This window comes from Myotis yumanensis, unplaced genomic scaffold (genome assembly GCF_028538775.1).
Source record: "Myotis yumanensis isolate MYYU_CA2020_CCGP unplaced genomic scaffold, mMyoYum1.0.hap1 SCAF_3, whole genome shotgun sequence".
NCBI lineage: Eukaryota > Metazoa > Chordata > Mammalia > Chiroptera > Vespertilionidae > Myotis > Myotis yumanensis.
Window position 1 is genome coordinate 111,243,998 of NW_027223754.1, and position 25,444 is coordinate 111,269,441.

General features: G+C 37.6%; 1 protein-coding gene across 10 annotated transcripts in view; it reads left to right on the plus strand.

The window, feature by feature from the left end:
• Window positions 1-25,444, plus strand: part of ZMYM2 (zinc finger MYM-type containing 2) — a 164,164-nt gene that overhangs the window by 97,129 nt on the left and 41,591 nt on the right. For 7 of the 10 annotated variants that reach the window (XM_070409361.1, XM_070409367.1, XM_070409364.1 and 4 more), the window contains 7 exons: window positions 334-449; window positions 4,421-4,537; window positions 6,630-6,780; window positions 9,667-9,839; window positions 20,202-20,367; window positions 21,023-21,057; window positions 23,974-24,078. In XM_070409361.1, the coding sequence (XP_070265462.1) occupies window positions 334-449; window positions 4,421-4,537; window positions 6,630-6,780; window positions 9,667-9,839; window positions 20,202-20,367; window positions 21,023-21,057; window positions 23,974-24,078 (863 nt within the window). The remainder of the gene's footprint in view (window positions 1-333; window positions 450-4,420; window positions 4,538-6,629; window positions 6,781-9,666; window positions 9,840-20,201; window positions 20,368-21,022; window positions 21,058-23,973; window positions 24,079-25,444) is intronic. The other 3 variants (XM_070409363.1, XM_070409368.1, XM_070409371.1) reach the window with 1 other exon arrangement.

A 25,444-nucleotide genomic window follows, 5' to 3' on the forward strand; every position in this document is an offset into this window, starting at 1 on the left:
ATTACTGGAAACTTTAATTATTAATGTTTTGATCATTCCATATTTCTTTTAAAATTATTGAAGTTCTGTCCATGCCTGTGTTCTTAGCTAAAACCTTTTCCATCTAAATATCTAAAACTGAGATTATCTCATGTATCTGTGTGTTTTAGAGACATAATAGACTCTTTTAGGACAATACTTTTTAAGGTATAAGTAAATAATTTTGGAAATTAACGGATAGTTTACAGAAGGATCCATTAAGAAGCTATTCTGAGGTTAATTAAGATATATTAAAAAAAAGACTTTTATTACTTTATAAAGAAATCAGTTATGTATGTACCTTTTCTCTCCTAGGTTTGGGAATTATTTGCCATTTTTGTAAACGAAACTCTTTACCTCAGTATCAAGCCACAATGCCTGATGGAAAACTGTATAACTTTTGCAATTCCAGTTGTGTGGCTAAATTTCAGGTTTGTTATTTATTTTGCATAACCCTTACCCTAATAAAATAGACCTAGAAAATACAGTGTAATATGCTTTGTCTTTACTTACTTAATGTACTAATTTTTTAGTTAGTTTTGTTTTTTTAAAATATATTTTTATTTACTTCAGAAAAGAAGGGAGGAGAGATAGATACATAAATGATGAGAGAGAATCATTGGTCGACTGCCTCCTGCATACCCCAAACTGGTCATTGAGCCCCAAACCTGGGCATATGCTCTGATGGAATTAAACCGTGACTTCCTGGTTTATAAGTTTATGTTCAACCACTGAGCCACAAAGGCTGGCCAATCTTTTTAGTTTGTTGAGGGTCACATTGGTAGGTGGAGATTCTAGAGTCACAGCAGACATGGCTGCCCCCAGCTCTCTACTTAGAACTTTTTTGTTTGTTAATCTTCGCCAGAGGATATTTTTTCCATTGACTTTTAGAGATAGTGGAAGGGAGGGGTGGGAGGAGGCGGGGGCAGAGAGAAAGATCAAGATCAAAGTGAGAGACACATCGATTGGTTGCCTCCTGCATTTGCCCCGGGTGCCCTGATCAGGGCCTGGGATTGATGCTCTAACCATTGCACACTGGCCAGGGCCTAATTGACTTTTTAATTGTATTTATGACATAGACTTTGTAGGAAAAAAACACCAAAATTTAGCTCCATGTCTGATGTGTAGTATTTTCTTAGTAGATGGTTTGAATAACATCATGTGATTCTTCTTGGGGAATTCTGTTTTATGAAGGACGTAGGTAGTATATTTAGCTTGGAAGTAATAAGCACAAACATTTTCTTCATATATTAAAAATATGGCAGGTATAAAGGGGATTGGATTTTAATACAAGATCAGTTTCAAGGAGACATTTTTCATTTTGTTAAATGTAAAGGTCATCTTATTTTGGTAAATTGTTAATTTTGGCATATGGATAGTCTCAGAAGAGTATCACTGGAAGTATTCAAACTTAAGCCTGTTGACTAACTAGGAAGGATAGTTTAGAGAGGATTTAGCATTAGTTAAGTGGTCGGAATAGGTTTACTACCTGCTCTGAAAATTTTAGGGTATTACACAAAATTTCTCACCAGTGCACAAAGCGGTGCATCATGAGTTCATTTGATCAACACTTCCGTGTTGCAGGCATTGTGCTCTCTGTTAATTTATTTAAAATGAAAATGCAGTCTCATATATATTGTAGTAGTTAACAGTTATTGCATTTAAGTTGAAGTGGTTTTGAATTAAGCCTGGTGAGAGTTATTTTTGTTAGTAGTATATCCTCATCTGAGCTTAGGTGATTACCATATTCAAGATTAAACTTTCATTTTGGAAATTGAGATTATGGCCATTGATAACACCCTTAGAGTGGCAAGTACTGCTTCTGACTTGCTGGCTTATCCATAAAGTAGACATTAAGGAATAGGAGTAATTTGGTGAGTGAAGGACAGTGTCTTTGGCATGCTGCTTGTCATAACTTTCTTTATTCCTTTTTGATGTTGGGTAAACTTAAATGTTAATGGAAAATGTTTTAACTATTTTTTTCTTTTAATTGAAACTTATATTGCCCAGGATTTGATGAGACCGTTTGTGTAATAGTACGTTGTATATTTTAAAGAAACACTGAATTTAGACTTTGACTTCTGAGGGATGCATGCAAATAAGACTGTAGGCAGCCTCGTTGCTTTGTGACTCTGTATAAAAGTAGTGCTAGATTGACATATAGAAAAGCAGTGTTTTTTACTTTTTCTTTATTTTAAAGCAAATCATAGATTTTGAACTATATGTCTTCATTAGATGGTTTTCCATTCTAAGTTTTGAAAAAATAGCCCTGACCGGTGGCTCAGTTGGTTGAGCTTTATTCTGTACACCAGTGGTTCCCAAACTTATTTGGCCTACCGTCCCCTTTCCAGAAAAAATATTACTCAGCGCCCCCTGGAAATTAATTTTTTTAAATTTTAATAGCAATTAAACAGAAAGATATATGTATTAATGTTTCTACCTTTTTCGTAAAATATAGTAAAGAAAGGTGTAAATGAGAAACATTGAAGTTTGAAATTATGAAACTATTTATTGAACTCAGAATAGAAAGGTAATACAAAAAAGTTAAAACAAATGCACCTGTGGCCATCACCGCCCCCCTGGATCGCTGCAGCGCCCACCAGGGGGCGGTAGCGCCCACTTTGGGAATCACTGCTGTACACCAAAAGGTTGTGGGTTCGATTCTCTGTCAGGGCACATATTTAGGAGGTTGTTTTGATCCCAGTTGTGATGCCTACAGGAAGAAACAGATCGATGTTTCTCTCTCACCCTTCCTCTCTCAAGTCAATAAAACATATCCTTGGGTGAGGTAAAACAATATTTTAAGAAAAGTTGTGAATAAATAATTTTAATGGACTTGAATTTTCTTGAAAATAGTTAAGGTTAATGGCAGTTTTTATTTAAAAATTTTATTCATCTGATAGTTGCTATCTTAAATCTGCATGTTTTATTTTTAACAAATTTTAATTGTGTAGAACAATGCAGAAATTTAAAAAATGATAAAGATTACAAAACGAATAAAAATGCTACAGGTGGTTTTCTCTCCACTGCCACATTGAAAAGAATTTTATTAACTATTTCCTGCATTCACAAGATATGTAATATGGATTAAAGAATGAAAATTAAATATCATTGTACTCCCCCACTCAGATTAGATTAAAACTTTTAAAGCCCATGTGTCCTTATATCTTCTTCTGTGCTGTAAATGGTTTTAACTTATAAAATAAATATAAAAATAAATTCCTTATATCAATGCCAGTCTATAAATCTTTTTTCTCTAACTTTGTATATGAAACGATCCACTTTTAAACGTAATATACGCTGGCCCTGACTGGTGTGGCTCAGTTGGTGAGCTCGTCATCCCTGCACCTAGAAGTCACCGGTTTGATTCCTGGTTGTGGCACATGCCTGGGTTTTGGGATGATCCTGGTAGGGGGTGTGCTGGAGGCAGCTGATTGATGTTTCTCTTATCTCTCCCTTCTTCCCTCCCTCCCTCTTTCCCTTCCTCTCTAAAAATCAATTTTAAAAAAAAGTAACATAGTTTTTCATTGATGGATTTAGGATGACAAAGATGGCAGCAGTGCAAGTGGGACTGGTCAGCTCTGCATCACCTGTTAGGGCTAGGTTTTAAATGAAAAATTTTATTTATTGATTGACTGATTTTAGAAACAGAGAGAGGAAGTGGGTGGGAGAGAGAGAAACATTGATTTTGTTGTTGTACTCATTCATGCGTTCATTGGTTGATTCCTGTATGCCCTGACGGGATCAAACCTGCAACCCTAGCATATCAGACAATGCTTTAACCAACTGAGCAACCCGGCCAGGGCCTAGGGTTTAAATTTTTATTTACTAGTTCAGAACTTGGTTAAACAACTTCACTATTATTTGCTTACATTTTATTTATTTTTTTCTTGTGCTTTTTTTACTTTTTCTTTTTTATTTAATCCTCACCCGAAGATATTTTCCCATTGATTTTTAGAGAGAGTGTAAGAGAGGAGAGACTGTTGAGGTACATGCCCTTGACCAGAATCAAACCCGGGATCCTTCAGTCTGCAGGCAGATACTCTATCCACTGAGCCAAACTGGCTAGGGATGCTTACATTTCCTTTTTTTTTTTTTTTTTTACATTTTTCTTAAAGAGAAAAAAGAAATCAGGATTGGTATGATTCCCCCCCCCCCCCCTTTTCACATATGTTTAAAATTAGTAATCCTGTGATAAATGAATTTTAATTTTTATAAGACATACTTAATATAGTAGTATAAATCTTAAGGACAAAATTTAGAAATGTAATTTTATGTATTGAAATACTTAAGCAAAATACATACTGTTTTCTGGACATAGTCAATATTTGACAGTTGTCATAAATAAAAATTCCAAAATCCATATCAGACTCAGTATATTTTGTTCTTTGTTTTGTTTAAGGCTCTTAGTATGCAGTCATCTCCAAATGGCCAGTTTGTAACTCCGAGTGATATTCAGTTGAAATGCAACTATTGCAAAAATTCCTTTTGTTCAAAGCCAGAAATCCTGGAATGGGAGGCAAGTCATATTTTGTTATGTATATTATCTAGTAAAATAATTATGGCATTTCCATCTGAGAATTTGTTTCCTAGTGGATAAGGATCAGTTTTTCAGATTTTGTATATCATTAAGAAAGAAAAGATGCTGTCATTAAATATGATGCATCATCATTTTTGAATCATTTACTTATGTGGGAGCGGCACTAACAAAAGATCTATTTTGGTTTTTTCAATGTAAAACAAAATTATTGAAGTCATATTCACTCTATATTATGTTCATAATAGTATATAGGGTGTCATCTGTGCAGTATTTTCCCCATCTCTCCCTTATCTCTTCTCCTCTACCCCCCATCCATCCTAATAAATATTTTCTGTGAACTCTAATTGTATTACCCACTACCTGTAAAATAAAATTTGCTAATCATTTACCATATTGTCATTTAACATTTTATAATTTTGTTTTAATAAAAGACTCCTAATATAAATTTATTTTCCCTTTTCATCATTCTTGCCTTCACCAATTTATTAATTTACTTTGCCATATCTTTTTGCCATTAGCAAAACCTTTGATCACTAATTTTTCTTTCATTAAGGGGCAGTAATAGTGGATGGATGGATGGACAAGGTGGCCCTGGTTGAAAATTGCTTTTTGAGCACTACTTATCTTTGGCCCTTCTTTCTTTCACCTTTTTTTTTGAGAGCACGTAGTATATAAAATGATACAAGGTGCAGTACTAACAATAGCTCCTGAGCCAAAACTTATTAGTGGCTGTTGGCAAGTCTTAGGTGAAAGGAGATTCCCAGAAACTACACAATTTTTAAAGTACTTTGAATATATGAAATTTCATTATTTTAGCACTTTAGTCACTAGAAAATTTTCTAGTTTGTTAATTTGACTGGTGTAATCTTAAGAACATTTAAACCAATCATTCTTTGAGACTGTTGAGGCACTCAGTGATGATTTTTAGTGACTAAAACCCTTTTTAAATCTTAGCAGGAAGAATGTTGAATGTCCAATAATTAGAAAGGACAAAGGGTTGATGGGGAATGAGGAAATGAGCTCATGAGCAAGCACATAAGAATAGTATCATACAGGAGATAAATTGTCCTGATAATACTAGATGAAAATGAGGTTCTTCTCACCCTTTCCATGTCAGCACCACCCTGCCTTTGCAGTCTTGTGCTGTGTTGCTTTTATTTATTTGGCGGGCAAATATTGAAGGAATTAGGAAACACCATTAAATTGAATGGGAATTGTGCCTGACTCTCAGGTGATTGAGAACTCGGAGGGCCTCTTGCTTCTTGCAGTTGCAGTTTCTTTGTTGCTTTTTTTTTATAGTTACATGTCCATGATGGGGCACCTTCCCACTGATGATTGCCTTACTACTTTAGTTACTTCCTAGGCTCGTTCATTTTCCTTATCTGGGTCTTCAGGTATCTTTGCTAGTGTGAGACAATTTAGACCTAGTCTACATCCTGGGAAACGCTGCTGCCCTGGAGGTTTTAACTTGTTCCCGACGACTGCATACTTGAAAAATCACTGGCTCTTATGGGTTTGAGGCCAGGAGAAATAACTAAATAATTACTAACCTTGCTCTATTCAAGGGAGCCCACTCCACTCTGTCTTGAGCTTAGCAGCACAATGGGTAATGGCTCCATATTGAATATCTTATCCACAACAGGTCTGTTACTCTTAAGCTGTGATAAGAATGGGATTGAGCCTACTTGACTATATTTAACAAAATTATTTTTGAGTGAAAATGTTAATGTCATAATTTTCATCTTTTTGTTATATCTTCCATTGTTTTCTTCACGTATCTCCAGTTCTGTTAGCAACACTAGATTGCTGTATTGCTTTGGCGATGTTTGTACTATTTTTCTATAAGTTTTGATTAGTTAATGATATTGAATTTTGTGGAGTTTCATCTAAATATAGCAGTGAATTAGTTAAACTAGGTGTCTGTGGTTTATTAGAAATGTATCCCCAAGGAAGATAACATTATGTAGGTAAATGATTTAACTTAGTTTCTGTAAACATGGCTTGTTTATTTCTTAAACTTGTTCTCGAGATGGTTGTCCTCTGCTTACCAAGGTTCCCATTATGCATTTAGAATAAAGTGCATCAATTCTGCAGCAGAACCTGCTCAGACGACTATAAGAAGCTGCATTGCATAGTTACATATTGCGAGTACTGTCAAGAGGAGAAGACTCTTCATGAAACAGTAAATTTCTCTGGCGTTAAGAGACCCTTCTGTAGTGAAGGCAAGTGTATATACAGTGTTGTTCATAATGTATTAATATTTAATATTCTTTTGCCAAATTATTTTCAAACTATTAAGTGTACATGTCTAGAAGAGCTGTACAATTTTAGTGTAGCTGAACATAACAAATTGAGTTTGCTTTTCTGTTGACTTGTTTTGTAAAAAATTTGGTAACATGCTTACCATTTCTGGGAAGTTTCTATAATAAAATCATTATCATACCATGTCATTTTTAAACATACAAATTGTGACCCGAAAAATGACTTTTCCAAGTGGACAAGAATTCTTTTTTATTGGATCCATTTTTCTGTCTAGCATACTGCCTAGCCTACAGAAGTTTTCAATGTACCAGAAAGAAAACTACCTGTGGCATTCCTATAATGGAGAAATACTCAGGTTTTCAATTTGGGATGCCAGAGAAACACTGACTTTTGTTAATAATGCATTTTGAAATTCTCTTTCCTCTCACACTTCTGCCCTGGGGTCCAGCAGCAGATTATAGCAATGGACTTCAGTCCTTACTCCAATTCTCCAGAGATAGGAACCATGATCGTCACTATGGGTTTTGGGCTCTTGTGCTTATTACTTTTCCCCACATGTCACATTCTTGCTTAAAGTTGGCTTTCACTTTCTATTCTTTCTTTGGTCCCAAACACTGAACTCCCAGCTTTCCTATCTGCTATCCTCACCTATTATTTTCCAGTTAGTTATTTTTTTTCTTTTCCTGGATCCACTTTTTCTAAGGATTTCTATTGCTAGTTAGGGCCAAGGAAAAGTTTGGAGCTTCTTTTTGGCCGGAACCACCATCTCCCTGTAATTTGCAAAAATGATGAACACAAAGGGAAAGTGGAGAAGCACTTGCTATATGTTCTTTAGGCCTTTGAGGAAACATGGGGTTATTCCTTTGTCCACATAAATGCGAATCTATAAGAAAGGTGATATTGTAGACATCAAGGGGATGGTCATTGTTCAAAAAGGAATGCCCCACATATGTTACCATGGCAAAACTACAAGAGTCTACGTCACCCAGCATATGATGGGCATTGTTGTAAGATTCTTGCCAAGAGAATCTATGTATTGAGTATATTAAACACTCTTAGGAGCTGAGATAGCTTCCTGATATGTGTGAAGGGAAATGATCAGAAAAAGAAGGAAACCAAAGAGAAAGGTTCAACAGAAGCATCACCCTGCTCCACCTAGAGAAGCACATTTTGTGAGAACCAATGGAAAGAAGCCTGAGCTGCTGAAACCCACTATGAAGCCATGGCATGCTAAGTGTAAAAACATAAAAGACTTCTGTATTGTTTAAAAGAAACACACAGTTTGAAAATCCTAAATTCCAGCAGTAGGGATGACAACAGTACCAAAAGATTGCCAGTTTTTTCAGTATTATACATTTTACATAGAAGTTTGTATATGTAAGAGAGTACTGCTTATAAAACAAAGTATTCCAATTTTATAGGTTTATTTGGCACAGTTCATCTGGAATGAAAGGGTACTGTTTATTGTTAAGATCACAGCTTTGATGAAAAATGACTGTTTCATTGAAAAGATTGATTCGGAATTAATATAACCCTTTTTACACCTAAATTTTTGTGCAGTGACATTCTTAGTGATTCCTAAATCTGAATGTATTGGAATTAATGGCTAACATACCTACCGGTGATCTTGTGCCCTTGGGATTATCTGGATTTTACTAAAATGAACAGATAAGTAGCAGCAAGTAGATAATTGGTGTTTAAGAACATAATTTTCAATCAGAGGGATGTAATCAGAGGGACTTAATCACTGTAGACGGGCAATAAAAGCTTAAAAAAAGGATTTGTGTCTTTTTCCTGTTTAATGTATTTTTTTTGCTTTTAACTGCATCTAATTTTCTATTGGAATCTGCCAGAAATAATGAAACATACCATCTGGTATTACTATCAAAATCTTTTTAGAAAAATGAAGCTAATAAGGTGAAATATTAAAAATAATTGTAGATATAGTTCAGAGTAACAGAAGTTATAGATTAATTGCTAAATAGATTATATAAGAATAATTAATTGCCAAAAATATTATATATAAAACATTTGCAATTTAAGTTTACAGTTTGGAAAGATCATTTAAAGCTAGGTTGATGAGGACAGAGTTTGTGGAGGATTTCAGTAGATAAGGAGTTGGAAGGTCATTCTTATGTGGCACAGCATGAGTCAAGTACAGAAGATTATTAAATCCTCAGAGATACAAATAAGATTGATATGTAAAAAATAAAGTAATGCATTTACATAGTAGGTAAAATAAATATTTTACTGAAGGAATGGAATAAAAAAATGTTTTCTCTTTACAAGTCAATGAATCAGTTTTACATCCCTGAAGGTCTTTGTAGGGTGGTAGACAAAAAGCCTAGAAAATTCCACTAAAATGCCCACTTACCTGAATTATATCCTTAAGTTTGCTTTTGAGTGAAAATGTTAGTCATAATTCTCATCTTTTACTTGCAATAGTCTACTCTATTTCATTTACTAAAATGCCAATTTGTGGAGAGTTTATGATACTTAAGATTATATTTAAATAGAGCCTATAAATCAGTTCTGAGACATTTCTAGATTTGAATGTCTTAGAACATTAATAATTTGAATCCACATGGTATCCAACATAATATTCCATGTCTTGTTTGAATTTTTACAGGTTGGTGTTGATCACAGAAGATTTCATAATTTTGATCAGGAGAGAAAAAGGACTTTATATGTGAATTTATAGAAAAATTTTAAAGCTAATGACGTATTTTCCATAAGCTCTTTCTCGCTCTCAAAAGTAGCTTTTAATGACCTATATTCCATAAGCTCATTCTCACTTTCAAAAGTAGTAGTTTTTTTTTCTTAATATTAAAACTTTTATTTTTCAGGCTGCAAACTGTTGTACAAACAGGATTTTGCAAGACGTTTAGGATTGAGATGTGTTACTTGCAACTATTGCTCTCAACTGTGTAAGAAGGGAGCAACTAAAGAATTGGATGGTGTCATAAGAGATTTTTGTAGTGAGGACTGCTGTAAAAAATTTCAGGATTGGTACTACAAGGCAAGTAATTAAAAATTTTTATGACAATCATGACTTTAACCATTCTTTAAGAAAACACTGTAGTTATTACCATGATAAATATGGTAACTTACTTATTTTTTAAAAATGTACACATATTGAGCTTAGCCCAGATTATACAATTCATTAAAATTTTTGTCATTGTAGTTTGTTCTTTATACCAAAGTAGCATTTTTACTTGTTTTATAACTTTGGCATTATTTAAAACTAGGATATACCTGTATTTTCGGTAATGAAGCACAACAAAGTGGATTACTCTAAAATTTGTTGTCTTTATTTTACTAAATAGAAATATTTTTGGTGACTACTTAATAATCAGTGTTGAACATTAGCAGGTAATTGTTTTGGATACTTACAGTGTGTTTTACAACAGATTGTTTTCTTTTGCCTTTTAATTGTGGGTCTTTGGAGAATTTCAAATTGAAAGGATACTATGAATTTTTCCTTTTTTCTTTTGTATTATAATTAAAATAGAGAAATCTATTGGTTTCTTTTCTTTTTTGGGAAGCAAATAAATGTTTGGCAAAAGACCACACTGTTCTAGATGTTGCCATTTGTTACATTTTGCTATTTTAAAGGATAATTGTATCTAATATTTTTATTTTATGCAGTGTTTAATGATTAAATTTCAGTGAGGTGGTGCATTTCAGAATATATAAGAATATGTTACTGAAATAACTACAGATAATTATCTATTTTTAAAAAATGTATTTTTATTGATTTCAGAGAGGAAAGAAGGGAAAGAGAGATAGAAACATCAATGATGAGAATCACTGATTGGCTGCCTCCTGCATGCCCCCTACTGGGGATCAGGGCTGAAACCTGGGCATGTCTCTTTATCTGGAATCAAACCGTGACCTCCTGATTCTTAGGTGGACGCTCAACCACTGAGCCACACCAGATGGGCTATCTGTTTATGTTTAATGTCAGTATTCTATACATTAAATACATTTTTATTGTTGTTCCTGATAAATCTAACACATTTTTGGGTAATATGCACAGTAGCATTATTACATATTGTACTAAATTGAGTGTTTTGTCATATGGCAGCAATTTGTAAAGCAAGTAACAATGATGATTTTTCTATAAAACCAATAGGAATACAACCTTAGAAATGAAAACGGAGTTGCCCCTCCTGCTTCATTATTGGCCTCTCCAGAGGCAGCCAGTAGGACAGTCAAAGAATAACTTTCTTCTTAGTGCTTTCTACTTGAATCAGACTGTTTTCCTTCACCTTTCCTGAGTCTCTTCTATTCACTACTCCCTTCTACTCTCTGTCATCTTGAAAATGTGGTTGAGTCCCAATCAAATTATGATTTTTTGACCTTTCTTCTTCCACCTTTTTAATATAAGAACTCAAAAATTTAGGTTTTAGTTTATTTAAGAGTGTGACCCTTATTAGTCAATCCAACTTTTATTAGAAGTGATTCCCTCCCCCCAAGTGGTGCCTCATTAAGGAATCTTAGAAAACTGTAACTAGCCAATCAAGTTGTCAGCTCACCTTTAGTCATGAGCATTTGCTGCGTAAATAGAGGAACACACATTGAATTTTCATTTTCTGTTATCTTTGTGCTTCAATTTGAGAGATACCTAGAATATAGATAACTCTACATTTTTATTTATTTTATTTTAAATATTCAATACTAGAGGCCTGGTGCACGAAATTCATGCACAGGGGGACGGGGGAGGGGGTCCCTCAGCCGGGCCTGCACTCTCTCCAATCTGGGACTCCTCGGGGAATGTCCGACTGCCTCTCGCAGTCCGGGACCGCTGGCTCCTAGCTGCCTGCCTGTCTGATTGCCCCTAAACCCTCTGCCTGCCTGTCTGATCGCCCCTAACCACCTCTGCCTGCCTGCCTGATTGCCCCTAACTGCTCCTCTACTGGCCTGATCACCCTTAACTGCTCCCCTGTTGGCCTGATCGCCCCTAACTGCCTCTGCCTCGTCCTGCACCTGGGATCCAGGATTCCCTCCTCCAGCCAGTCTCAGGCACCCTGGACCCGGGCTTCCCTCCCTCTGGCTGGCCGCAGGCACCCAGGACCCGGGCCAGCTTTGCCCGAGCAGGTTGCAGCTGCTGGGGACCGTGGGCGGGCGGCTTCGCCTGGGACGCAGCCGTACGCACCTGAGACGGCGGGGCAGGCGGCTTGTCCCTCTCCTGGCCGCTGGTGCAGGCTCTGGCGCTGGCGCCTGGGACCATGGGGTGGGCGGCTTGTCCCTCTCCTGGGCCGCAGCCTGGCTGATTTCCAGTCCTCTCTTGCGAGCTCATTTGTGCCTGGTTGGTCCCCATTCCTCTCTCCCCAGTTTTGAGTGTCTGAGCTGTGAGGGTGTGATGACAATTTGCATATTAGTTCTTTATTATATAGGATACTTCTAAAATTTCTGCTATATTTCTTTGTCTCTCCCCCCCCCCCCCCCCCCCCCCAACTCCCCACCTAACAAGACATTTTGAATGATCTGGTCTATATAATGGTTTGATTTTGGGTTAAAATAGTGGTTTATTGTATACTGTCTCTTCTAGATTGGAATAGAAAATCTGTTGAAATCATGTAACCAAAATATGCTGAGAATAAAATTGTATGTCTTCTCCCAGATTATTCTTTAGAAGGAAGTAGATTTTACTTTTCCTCAAAGTAACTGTTCCTAGGCATATTATGAAACCAGGTGGGAGCATAGTTCTTTTGTTCTCTTAAGTTTAAAGTTTTTGGAGAAAAAGGATTTGGTATTGTTATTAAATAATACCTAGGAGGTTGATATGTAGTGAAGATAGATCAAAATAAATAAAACTGTGTTTATTTTTTAGAAGGACGGAGATTTTACTGTTTCTCAAAGTAACTGTTTTGAAGAATACTACACAGTTATTTCTTAAGAGAACTAATAAGCTTTTCTTAAACTTTTACTTCAAACTAAAGTTTGTGGTTTTTTTTTAACATAGATTTTGCTTTGTTTCACAAACTAGTATTAAGTGGTGGCAATACTAAATTCTTAAATGTGGAGGTCCTGTAATGTTTTACCAGTGCAAAAGTATTTTTTTCTTTTTCGTCTGAACTGCTAAAAATATTGATCTCCCTCCCCCACCAGTACAATTATTCTTTGTTTTTGAAGTTACTTTTAGAAGGGGACTATCTAATATTCTTGCTTTAAGATTGTGCTTTTTGAGTAACTGAATAATTCCTATTAATGCTTTGCATTAACCAATCACCTACTCTTTTATCACTTCATTTTAAAAAATGAATCACTCTGTTGTATTCAGAAGATATATTGGGGAGTCATAAAGAATTTCTTTTTAAAATGACTATAAAATCCTCTATTTTATTTATGTTCATGGTTTACTTCCCCTACCCCCTGTAAAACTAGGTTTGATTTTTATAATGGGGAACAGTGGATGTATATATATCAACCAAAAATCAAGCAGTTGAAACTGTCCAGTAAATGTAAAACATTACATCAGTATAGTATAGTTTGAATGAACTTTTGTTATTGAAGGGGTTCCTGTAGTAGCTGAGAGGTTGGATTAAGGTTTTATAATTAAGAGTTAGTACCTGCCTATTATTTAGATTGTTTGAATCTGTGACTGTCAAACCCCCGACCCCCAAATGTCATATAGTCCCTGGTTTTCCACAGTGACAGGAAAACCACTAACTAAAGAAAATACTTTTAAAAAGTATTTTTTTTTTTTTTTTTTGTGATTAATCACTATGCTTTAATTATGTTCAATTTGTAACAATGAAAATACATCCTGCATATCAGATATTTACATCACGATTAATAACAGTAGCAAAATTACATTTATGAAGTAGCAACGTAAATAATTTTATGGTTGGGGTCACCACAACATGAGGAACTGTATTTTTTTTTTTTTTTTTTTTTATTTTCCTCTTAAAGTATTACAAAGGGTATTACATAAGTATCCTTTCCCCCCCCCCCCCCCGCCCTTGACAAACCACTACCCTCCCTTACCCCCCAGTGTCTTATGTCCATTAGTTATGCTTATATGCATGCATACAAGTCCTTCGGTTGATCTCTTACTCCCCTCCCTCCTGCCCCCCAACTCTCTCTGGCCTTCCCACTGCAGTTTGACAATCAGTTTGAGGCAGCTCTGCCTCTGTATCTATTATTGTTCAAAAGTTTGTAATGGTCTTTATTATCCATGAATGAGTGAGATCATGTGGTATTTTTCCTTCATTGACTGGCTTGTTTCACTTAGCATAATGCCCTCCAGTTCCATCCATGATGTTGCAAATGGTAAAAAGTATTTTTTTAAAAATATGTTTTTATATTGATTTCAGAGAGGGAGAGGAAGAGAGAGATAGAAACATAAATGATGAGAGGGAATCATGGATTGGCTGCCTCCTGCACGCCCCCTACTGGAAACCAAGCTCACAACCCGGGCATGTGCCCTTGACTAGAATCGAATCCGGGACCCTTGAGTCCTCAGGCTGACCCTCTGTACACTGAGCCAAACCAGCTAGGGCTAAAAAGTATTTTTTAAACAAGAGAGCTAAGTCACACTTTAGTTTTTGTGCTATAGGAATGTATTTCTCTTGTGATTGGGAGATAGTGGTATTGGTGTTGATAAGGAATGGTCATTAGTGATGTTTTCAAATTAGCCATCCTAGTTTTAGTTCAGTTCCAAACACAATACCTGGAGTGTGCATGAATGAATGTAAAAGAACAAAACAAGAACAAAAAGAGTTTCACCACCTTTGAATTTTTTATTATGGCATTAAACTTGGAATTAGTATTGAGTTCTGTTGTTATTCTTTTTTTTTTTTTTTTTTTTAAATATATTTTATTGATTTTTTACAGAGAGGAAGGGAGAGGGATAGAGAGTTAGAAACATCGATGAGAGAGAAACATCGACCAGCTGCCTCCTGCACATCTCCTACTGGGGGTGTGCCCGCAACCAACGTACATGCCCTTGACCGGAATCGAACCTGGGACCTTTCAGTCCGCAGGCCGACGCTCTATCCACTGAGCCAAACCGGTTTCGGCCTGTTGTTATTCTTTTATCCTGAAAAAATAGATACCATTTTTATTTCCCTTTGCAAATTGTCATTAATCTTACTCCTTTTATTTTCTTTGGATAGAATCACCTAAATTTGTTTTGAACCTTCTGGAAGAAAGGGGCTTCAAGTATTGTTATTATAAAATCCAACTGTCTATAATTAACAAAAGAATGAAGTGATTTAATTGCTGAGATTCTTTGGGTGGAATGTTCTTGGGCCTGTGATATTCTAAATTATTGTGTAAATGGCAATATTATCATACATTAATGTTGCCAGAGAATCTAATTTTTCCATCGCTAGAGGAGTAGTGTTCTTGGGGTGCTGCTTGAATGAGTACTTCTGGAGGCTCCCACAGGAGGATGAGATGTGGTATAGGCTTTATTTTCATGGAGTTACATTCCTCGGTAAAGTCCCATGTCCTTTAACCCATTCCTGAAAAAGCTGCACCTGGGGCATTAGTAGAGCTAGAAGCTAAGCCAGTGTCCAGAGTTTCCATTCCATTGTGAAGTTGAGTCCCGCAGAGCATCAGGCTAGATTAAGTCCATTAGTCCATTGTGTGGGTCCCACATGGTCATGATCCACGTGGGTGAGTGTGAGCCCCACAAGCCAGGAGTCAGGCTTGAGCAGCAAGGGAGCCAAGAGTGTTAAGAGGGCAAGAGAGTGAACTATCTTTGTTAAGGATTTTAAATAACAAATTTTCTTACCCTTGCAGTGGCTACACCTATTCTGGGCACAGTCTTCATCCCAGGTGTAACTGACAGATAAGCATCCTGCCACATCACCCAGACCTTATTGGAGAGTGTTAACTCCAGTTTCTTGGCAAAGCTGTATAAAGGGCATGATTCTCCCCTTTACTCCTTTCCTGTTAATAATAACCAGGTTATTAGCAGTATCAATTATCCCCTGAAAAAAATGAAACCTTTTGTAATCTTACAAAGGAGAAATGTGTGAAGGATATCACTAAGAGTCCATGAAATACTTGGAGTGTTTTATACAAATTGATTTGGCTTTTAGATGTTGCATTGAGAACCTTCCTGCAGCATTTTACATTAGGATTTTGATTCTCTGGTTATTCACATTAACTCATTTTGTCTTTCCATTGTCTTTATTTTTTTAATTATTTTTAAATTTAAATTTAATTTATTTATTTTTAATCCTCACCTGAGGATATTTTTCCACTGATTTTTTTGAAGTGTGAACAATACTAATCTATCTATACTTATCTTTATTAATTTTTTTTTATTGTTGAAAGTATTACGTATGTCTCCTTTTTTCCCCATTGACCTCTCCCTGGCCACTACCCCCCCTCTTGCCCGCCCAGCACAAGCCTCCACCGCCCCAGTGTCCGTGTCCATTGGTTATGTTAATATGCATGCATAGAAGTCCTTTGGTTGATCTTTTACATCCTCCCGCCTCCCTTGTTTTCCCTCTGAAGTTTGACAGTCCGTTCAGTGCTTCTCTGTTTCTGGATCCATTTTTGTTCATCACTCTATGTTGTTCATCATATTCCACATATGAGTGAGATCATGTGATACTCATCTTTCTCTGACTGGCTTATTTCGCTTAGCATAATGCTCTTCAGGTCCAACCATGCTGTTGCAAATGGTAAAAGTTCCTTCTTTTTTATAGCAGCGTAGTATTCCATTGTGTATATGTACCACCACACCACTTTTTAATCCACTCATCTGCTGATGGGCACTTAGGCTGTTTCCAAATCTTAGCTATTGTAAATTGTGCTGCTGTGAACATAGGGGTGCATATATCCTTTCTGATGGGTGTTTCTAATTTCGTGGGATATAGTCCTAGAAGTTGGATCACGGGGTCAAATGGGAGTTCCATTTTTAATTTTTTGAGGAAACTTCATACTGTTTTCCACTGTGGCTGCACCAGTCTGCATTCCCTGCAGCAGTGCATGAGGGTCGCTTTTTCTCCACATTCTCTCCAGCACTTGTCGTTTGTTGATTTGTTGATGATAGCCATTCTGACAGGTGTAAGATGGTACTGCATTGTCGTTTTGATTTGCATCTTTGGATGATTAGTGATTTTGAGCATGTTTTCATGTGTCTCTTGACCTTCTGTATGCCTTCTTTTGAAAAGTGTCTATTTAGGTCCTTTGCCCATTTTTTTGATTGGATTGTTTATTTTCCTTTTGTTAAGTTGTATGAGTTTTCTGTAAATTTTGGAGATTAAACCCTTATCAGAGATAACATTAGCAAATATGTTCTCCCATGCAGTGGGCTTTCTTATTGTTTTGTTGATGGTTTTTTTTTGCTGTGCAGAAGCTTTTTATTTTGATATAGTCCTATTTGTTTATTTTCTCCTTAGTTTCCATTTCCCTAGGAGCTGTATCAGTAAAGCTATTGCTACAACATATGTCTGATACTTTGCTGCCTATGGATTCTTCTATGATTTTTATGGTTTCCCGTCTTCTGTTTAAGTCCTTTATCCATTTTGAGTTTATTCTTGTATATGGTGTAAGTTGGTGGTCTAGTTTCATTTTTTTGCATGTATCTGACCAATTTTCCCAACACCATTTATTGAAGAGATTCTCTTGACTCCATTGTGGCTTGGGTTGATTTCTGGGTTCTCTGTTCAGATCCATTGGTCTACTGTATACAGTGAGTGGCCAGATTATTATGACCACCTGACATTTGTAGGCAAATTAGCCATACACTGCATCGTTTGGGATATGGAAGCCAAAGGCCTGTTCGAACACCTTTGCTTTCTGCAGTTACCAAGATAAAACGGCTCCAATTCGCACGGGAACACAAGGATTGGACAGTCGAGCATTGGAAAAAAGTCATGTGGTCTGATGAATCACGTTTTCAGTTGCATCATGCAGATGGCAGAATGAGAATTTGGCGGAAACAGCATGAAAGCATGCACCCCACATGCATGAGTACAACCCTTCAAGCTGGTGGGGGCAGTGTTATGGTTTGGGGCATGTTTTCCTGGCATGATTTGGGCCCTTTAATTCATGTGGAACAACGTCTGAATAGCACAACATACCTAAGTATCGATGCTGATCAAGTTCATCCTATTGTGTTGATGGCGGATCCCAATAGAGATGGCTTCTTCCAACAAGACAATGTGCCATGCCACGGTGCTCATATTGTGCAGGAGTGGCTTCAAGAACATAAGGGAGACTTTACCTTGCTTAGGTGGCCCCCACAATCACCAGATCTCAATCCAATTGAGCATTTGTGGGACCAAGTTAAAAGACCCATCAGGCAGCTGGTTCCACAACCATCAAATCTCACAGAACCGGACAGTGCAATTCATCAGGCATGGTGTCAGATTCCTCGCATCACCTTTCAACATCTCGTGGAGTCAATGCCAAGAAGAATCGCCGCAGTATTGAAGGTAAAAGGTGGCCCAACGGAGTACTGATGGGGTGGTCATAATAATTTGTCCACTCAGTGTGTGTGTGTGTGTTTGAAGTGAGCAAGAAATTGAGAACGTGTTTGAAGAAATAATGACAGAAAACTACTGTAACCTGGTGAAGGAAAAAGGCACACAAATTCAGGAGGCACAGAGAACCCCAAGAAAGAAGAACCCAAACAGGCTCATACACACACATAATTAAAATGCCAAAAATTAAAGACAGAATCTTAAAGGCAGCAAGAGAAAAGCAAACTATTACCTATAATGGTGCTCTCAGAAGGCTGTCAGCTGATTTCGCATCAGGAACTCTACAGAAGAGAAAGACAGGAAGTGACATGAAGTATCCAAGATAATGAAAAGCAAGGATTTAAACCAAAATCACTATATCTATCAAGGCTCTCATTCAAAATAGATGGTGAAATAAAGATCTTCCCAGACAAAAGAGGCTAAAGGAGTTTATCACCATGAAACAAGCACTGCAAGAAATGCTAAAGGGACTGCTATAATGAGAAGAAGAAATACAGAGAGCTAGAAACCTAGGCATACAGAATTAAAATGGCAAGAAATAAGTACATGTCAATAACTTTACATGTAAATGCTCCAAGCAAAAGACTTAGGATAACTAGATGGATAAGAAAACATGACCTATATATATATTTTGTCTACAAGAGACCCACCTCAGAACAAAATACTCATACAGAATGAGAGTCTCAGTTTCCCTAATACTCCTGCCTTGGAATCCTGTAACAGAGGGACCTGGAGAGTATTATGCTAAGTGAGATAAGCCATTCAGAGAAAGGCAAGTATCACATGATCTCACTCATATGTAGACTCTCAGGAACAAAATAAGCTGATGAACAAAATTGATCCAGAGATATAGAAGCATAGAACAGACTGTGGAATCTCAGAGGGAAGGTCTGGAGGGCGGGTGGATGGGAGTGTTCAACCAAAGAACTTGTATGCATGTATGTGTAACCCATGCATGCAGACAATAGGTTGGTGAAGGCCTGGTCGAGGTTGCGGGGGCGGGAGGGGGAAGGGGTGAGGGTATAGTAGGGGTCAGTGGGGGAAAAAGGGGGGGGGACATATGTAATAAATAAAGATTTATTGTAACAAAAAATTTAACAAAAAGTGAAAATGGGCAAAAGCTTGGTAAAATGGGATCACTAAAAAATATAAAAATCTGTGTTTAGATTATTCACCATCATAAAGTTTAAGTTTTTATGTATGAATTTTAATTGGTTTTATTTTGTGTATTAAATTATAGACTATTTAGGCGTGATTGTTTTCCTAGATATAGGTCATATTTGTTGTCTTAAAATATAATTCTTTTTTAATTATTTAAACATTGAGTGTTTTAAAACATGAACTTAAGGTTCTTATTAAAATTAAACCAGTGTATTTATTAAAGCTCTTCAAATTTATTATATTAAACTCTTGAGAAACAAAAATACTTCAAGGCAATATCCATGATTTTCTCATCAGAAGAGCTTACTTCAAAATTTATCTGGTCTTGTGCAACTTTAAATTGATTTATTATCTGTTCACTAATCAGAGATTTCAATGTATTATGATTGTATATTTATGTCCCTCAAAATTTATGTCCAGTATATTTATGTCCCTCAAAATTATTTTAAAATATTAATATATATTGTACCAATTTGGTTTACTATTTTCACTCATTTTAGTTATCATATCTTTGTAATTCTGGTCTTTAACTTCTGGTAAGTGTAGAAAAGGATTTTGACAATGAGGAAAATGGCTACCTTTTTTTCACTTTTATTGTGGATATTTATGATTTATATTATAGTTTTATTTTTTCTTCATTAAACATTGTTTTATCACATTTGGCAATAATTACTGATAAAGTTTTAGAAATCTTTTAAAATAAATACATGACTTTTTAAACCTTGTATTTCATATCTCTGGTGCCTCCTTTTTTTTTTTTTATTAAGGCTGCAAGGTGTGACTGTTGTAAATCTCAAGGAACTCTCAAAGAGCGTGTGCAGTGGCGTGGGGAAATGAAGCATTTCTGTGACCAGCATTGCTTATTGCGCTTCTACTGCCAGCAGAACGAGCCTAACATGACGACTCAGAAAGGACCTGAAAACTTGCATTACGGTATGTCATAACTTAGAGTGTGGTGCAACTTGAAAAACCTGTACAGTAATCTTTAGTTTTACGAATCTGAATTCAAAGCATATAATAATAAACGAATAGTTAATTTTGGAGGTAGTTTAACAGCAACTTCCATAGTTTCTCTGTGTGGAAGTGTCCTATATGATGTATTTCTTTTTATTTAATTCTCTTAAATTTTTAATGTTAATTGAAGAAATATAGTGTAGTTGGGGTTGCAGAGAAGCTAAACAGAATTATAACAAAAAATTATACAAGATTCATCTACCTATTATATGTCACCTGAAATTTTAAATGAAATTCATTTGTAGCAAATTGTATGTGCCTCAGGGTAGGTTGGGAGGAGCAACAAAAGCCTTTTAGGAGCCGTGCATATCTTAAGAGTTAAATCTCAAAGGGACTGTTACTTCCAAAGTTGTTTGTGGTTTTCTGCGGGCACAAAATGGGACAAGAATTAACTCCACTTATTTAGCTCTGTATTTCAGCTCTCAAATATAATACTCTTTACTAAAAATAGCTTAAAATATTTCTTTAGTAATTATTTTAAAACATTAAAATTTAATGACAAAAATAGATTAGGAAATTCTGAAGAAAGTGATATTTGTCTCATTTAAAATTTGTTTACGTTTTTATTTTTTAGATCAGGGTTGTCAGATGTCCCGATCCAAAATGATGGTAAGTATTGCTTAAGTAAAGTGATAACTATTGATAAGTTTAAATGTGAGGATATAAAAAAATAATCGGTTCAATTTAATCTGATTGCAATAAGAAAAGATTCTTTACTTTCCTCTGTTAGGACAGTTGAAGTATTCAAATGAATTACCTAATACTAAAACAGGTACTTTCATACATGCTGAGGAATATAAAGGTGAATAATTATGACCCCTCCCTACCTTGTGAAGCACCCATAATAGATGCATCTTTAAGACAGTAGCAAAAGATGTTTGAAATGATTGCCTGTGTCTGTTCTGGTAGCTGTAAGAAAGCTTCTAAACAGTTGAGTAGAAGATAGACTGGATGAAAAGGAATGATAATATGCAAAGGGCATGCATATTTGGCAAAACAGTTTTTTTAGGTCCAAGCTTAAAGGGGAACCTGTGGTGGAATCCTGGGAAATAATGGTGAAAGGATGAGCTGAGCCAGATCATCAATGGCTTTGTTGCATTTATTTCTGAAATAGGAATGTGAAGATCTATGTTGGAGCTAGGGCTTGTGAATTTTTATTGATTTGAGATAGAGAGGGAGAAAGATGTGAGAGAAATATCAATCGGTTGCCTCCCACATGCACCCTGACTGAGGATTGAACCCAAAACCTAGGTATGTGCCCTGACCAGAATCAAACCCACAACCTTTTGATTTATGCGACGAGCCCCTTGGCCAGGACTGAATTACCAGATTTTAATATCAGGAACTTTGATTTATGCTGAGGAACATGAAGTTGATCACTCCCTGTTTTGTTATCTTTGTGCAGCTATCAGGCAACTTCCCAACCTTATTTCAAATATGTAAGTGTTTTTTTAATATATTTTTTAATTTATTTGAGAGAGGTAGGGAGAGGGAAAGCAAGATGGAAACATCAATGATGAGAGAGAATCATTGATTGGCTGCCTCCTGCACACCCCCTACTGGGGATTGAGCCCACAACAAGGGCATATGCCCTTGACTGGAATCGAACCTAGGAGCTTTCAACCTGCATGCCGCTCTGTCCACTAAGCCAAACCAGCTAGGGCCCCATGGCACTTTCGAGGTCACTTGCAGACATGTGCAGAGCGATGAAAAATGTGACTTGTGTAAATGCATCCTCTGCCAGGTTGAACAAGGCAAGGCTTTACCTTCTTGTCTTTCTCATTCCATAGTACACCAGTGTCCTTTTCACAGTCTATGATTAGTGCATGTTTTTCATATTTTTGTGCTTTTTGTTGGTGATTTGGCTGTTTAAAAGTTCCTCTGATCATAGCACTGAAGTGCTGACTATTGGGCCTATGTACCAAAATGCTATAATGTGCCTTTTGGAGGAGATTCCTATGTTGTTAGTTGAGCTTCAGGTTAGCTGTGAGTTGAGGGTTCATGAATCAACAATATGGTACACCCAGAGAGAGGAACAAGAAATTCATCAGTCTGTATAGGACTTTAGCAACTCAAAGTGCTAGAGTCAAGTCTATAGTGTATAGTGTGTGGTGAAGCTGTGGAAGAGGTGGAGTAGTGATGACTTGTGGGTTCATGAGCTTACACCTGATTTCAAAAGCATCACTGTTGTGAGACTTTAGCTCACATGTTACCCAGGTAGGAAGATGTTAAATTCATCCTGCCTAGTGCTCTCTTAGCTCACACATCTTAAGACTATATGGAGTGAAACTGTTAAACTAGAGGCCAGGTGGGTTTTGCATATCAGGATGCTGTAGGAGAAGACCTATGTGTTATGAAGGAAAAGAGTTATATGGGCAAGCAGGTTTTCAGCACTGGTAAGACTGGCTGTTTTTACAAGGTCATTGGCAAACGAACCTATATAATTAATACAAGTGACCTCCAAAGCTCCTGATTTTAAATCATTCAGAGATTGTGCTATTGTGTGCCAGTGCCAAGGTTAATTTTAAGCACAAACCCCTCACGGTGTACAGACCCCCACACACAGTCCATGAGCACTTCAAAGAGGAAAAGCTGAATTGTCCGCTATTAACTGGAGATGGGACCAAAAAAGTTTGAAATATTTTCTGAGATTCTACAACTGCTTTATCCTAGAAGTTGAACACTACCTCTAAAATGAAAACCTTGCTTTCAAGTTATTATTATTGGATAATATATTTTGCCATGAAGAACTCAAAAATGCCCATTTTAATTTAGGTCTTTTTTGCCCCCAAACACTCCTTCTCATCCAACTCTTTGATCAGGGCATATTGAAATCGTTTTCAGGGCCCACTTCATGAGAGCTGGTGAGGAGGCTCTCAACACCAATAAGGAAAGTACTATGATGGTCTTCTGGAAATCACTGTATGTGACATTATTGATTATGATGGCACAGCCCAGGACAGCATCAGTATGCTTTTGTGAATAACTGTTGGGAAATTTGACCAGACTCTGTGTAAAAAATTTCAGTCTTTGAAGGTGTTACAGAAAATAAAAGAACAGTGTTAAAAAAACAATGCCTATTATACACGAATAAGTGGAGAAGGCTTTGGGGACATGAAGGAAGAAGATGTGGAGTAAGTTTTGACAGAGAAAGCAGTAAAGCCTACTAATGAAGACCTGGACAAGATGGCAAAACAAGGCATCAGATTAAATGGTGAAAGTCAGCTTAAGACTCCCAACAGCAGCCAAAATATTAGAATGGAATTTTGCCTTGGGAAAGGTTGTTAATGACACAGAAGCATGTGATCCTATGCCTGAGCAAAGCCTTTATTTGAAGCGCCTCTGTATTTGCACCTTACATTAAGACACTTAAAAGATGTGATGTGAAAAGCCTGGCAGACAAGGTTTAGTTAAAATTTGAAGCCATTTTTGGAGAGAAAATTGCTGACATGGCAAGTTGCCAGAGCCCAGCTTCTGAGGTAGCTGTCACCCTGCCACCCTCATTGATGTCTTCCTTGTCTGCAGAATAAGCTCCATCACTTCTCCTTTGGTGACTGTGGGGCGTGCCAAGGTCAAGAGATCTCACCCCACAGTGCATTGCCTGGTATACATCCTGCAGCTCTGCCAACAGTAAGGTGCTAATGTTCTTATAAAAATTTAAATGCTGAGTCTGATTTACATCAGACCTGATTTACATCAGGTCTGTGTACATATTTACTCACATTAATGAGTGCAAGTACTACTGTCCAGTATGTGTGTACTGCATGCATACATGTTTGTTGAGAGTTGATGACCGCTGGAGCAATTATACAACAACTAGGGGCCCAGTGCACAAATTTGTGCACCTTGAAAGAAACTGGGCTGCGAGGCTGCGATGGGCACAGGGGCGGGTCTTGGCCCATCCTCCATGCCCCTACTTGGCCCCTCCCACCGCGGCCCCCAGTCTCCTGTCTGCCGGCAGCCCCGCTCATGCCATTGCTGCTCCCGTGCGCTGATGGCGTCAGCCCCACTCACACCCGCTGACAGCTCAGAGTAATTGGGGCCAGCGCCAGCAGTGGGTGCAAGTGGGGCCGGAACTGTCAGCAGGTACGAGCAGTGGCTGCTGCCCCGATCGCCCCTCAGCAGCACGGGAGGTGGAGAAGCCCTCGGGCGATCAGGGTTGGCAGCCTCCGTTTGCACCTGCTGATGGTGCCGAGTGATCAGGACCAGCGCCAGGCACTGGCAATGGATGTGAGCGGCAGCTCCAGCACCAGCTGCAGGTGCGAGTGGGAATGGCACCGGCAGCGGGTGCAAGAGGCAGCTGCTGGCCCTGATCGCCCCTTAGGAGCAGGAGGAGGTGGAGAAGCCCTGAGGGGTGATCGTGGCCGGCAGCCGCCACTCACACCGGCTGATGGCACTGAGCGATTGTGGCTGGTGCCGGGTGCCGGCAGCGGATGTGAGTGGGGCTGGTGCCGGTAGCAGGTGTGAGTGCCGGGTGGGACCGCAGCACATGGGAGCAAAGCATTTTCAGTAACCACCAGAGGCTCACCCCAATGACAGCGACAGGCGCCCTGCCTTGGTCTGGCGCTCCGGCTCACCTGCTCTACCATCCCGCTGCGGCCAACGCCTGCCATGTTCCATGCTCTGCCACCTGCTGCTGATGCCCACTGTGTTCCACACGCGCCCCATGGTGGTCAGCACACATCATAGCGACCAGTTGTTTGGTTGTTCAGTTGTTCCGCCGTTTGGTCTATTTGCATATTAGGATTTTATATATGTAGATAGATGCTGTAATCATACTGTTAAAAAGAAATATGTATTATATAAAGTGTTTCAACAGAAACAAGATTATGTATTGATTTGTTAAAAATGTAACCAGATCCTGGCAGGAACCTACCCCTGTATTTCCTTTTAAAGCAAAGTTTCAGTGTTCATGGTGACTGTGTAAAACAGAACTACAAGTGAACTGAGTGTGTTAATATTCTGTATGTTTTCCTCCTGTCATTGGGTGATATGG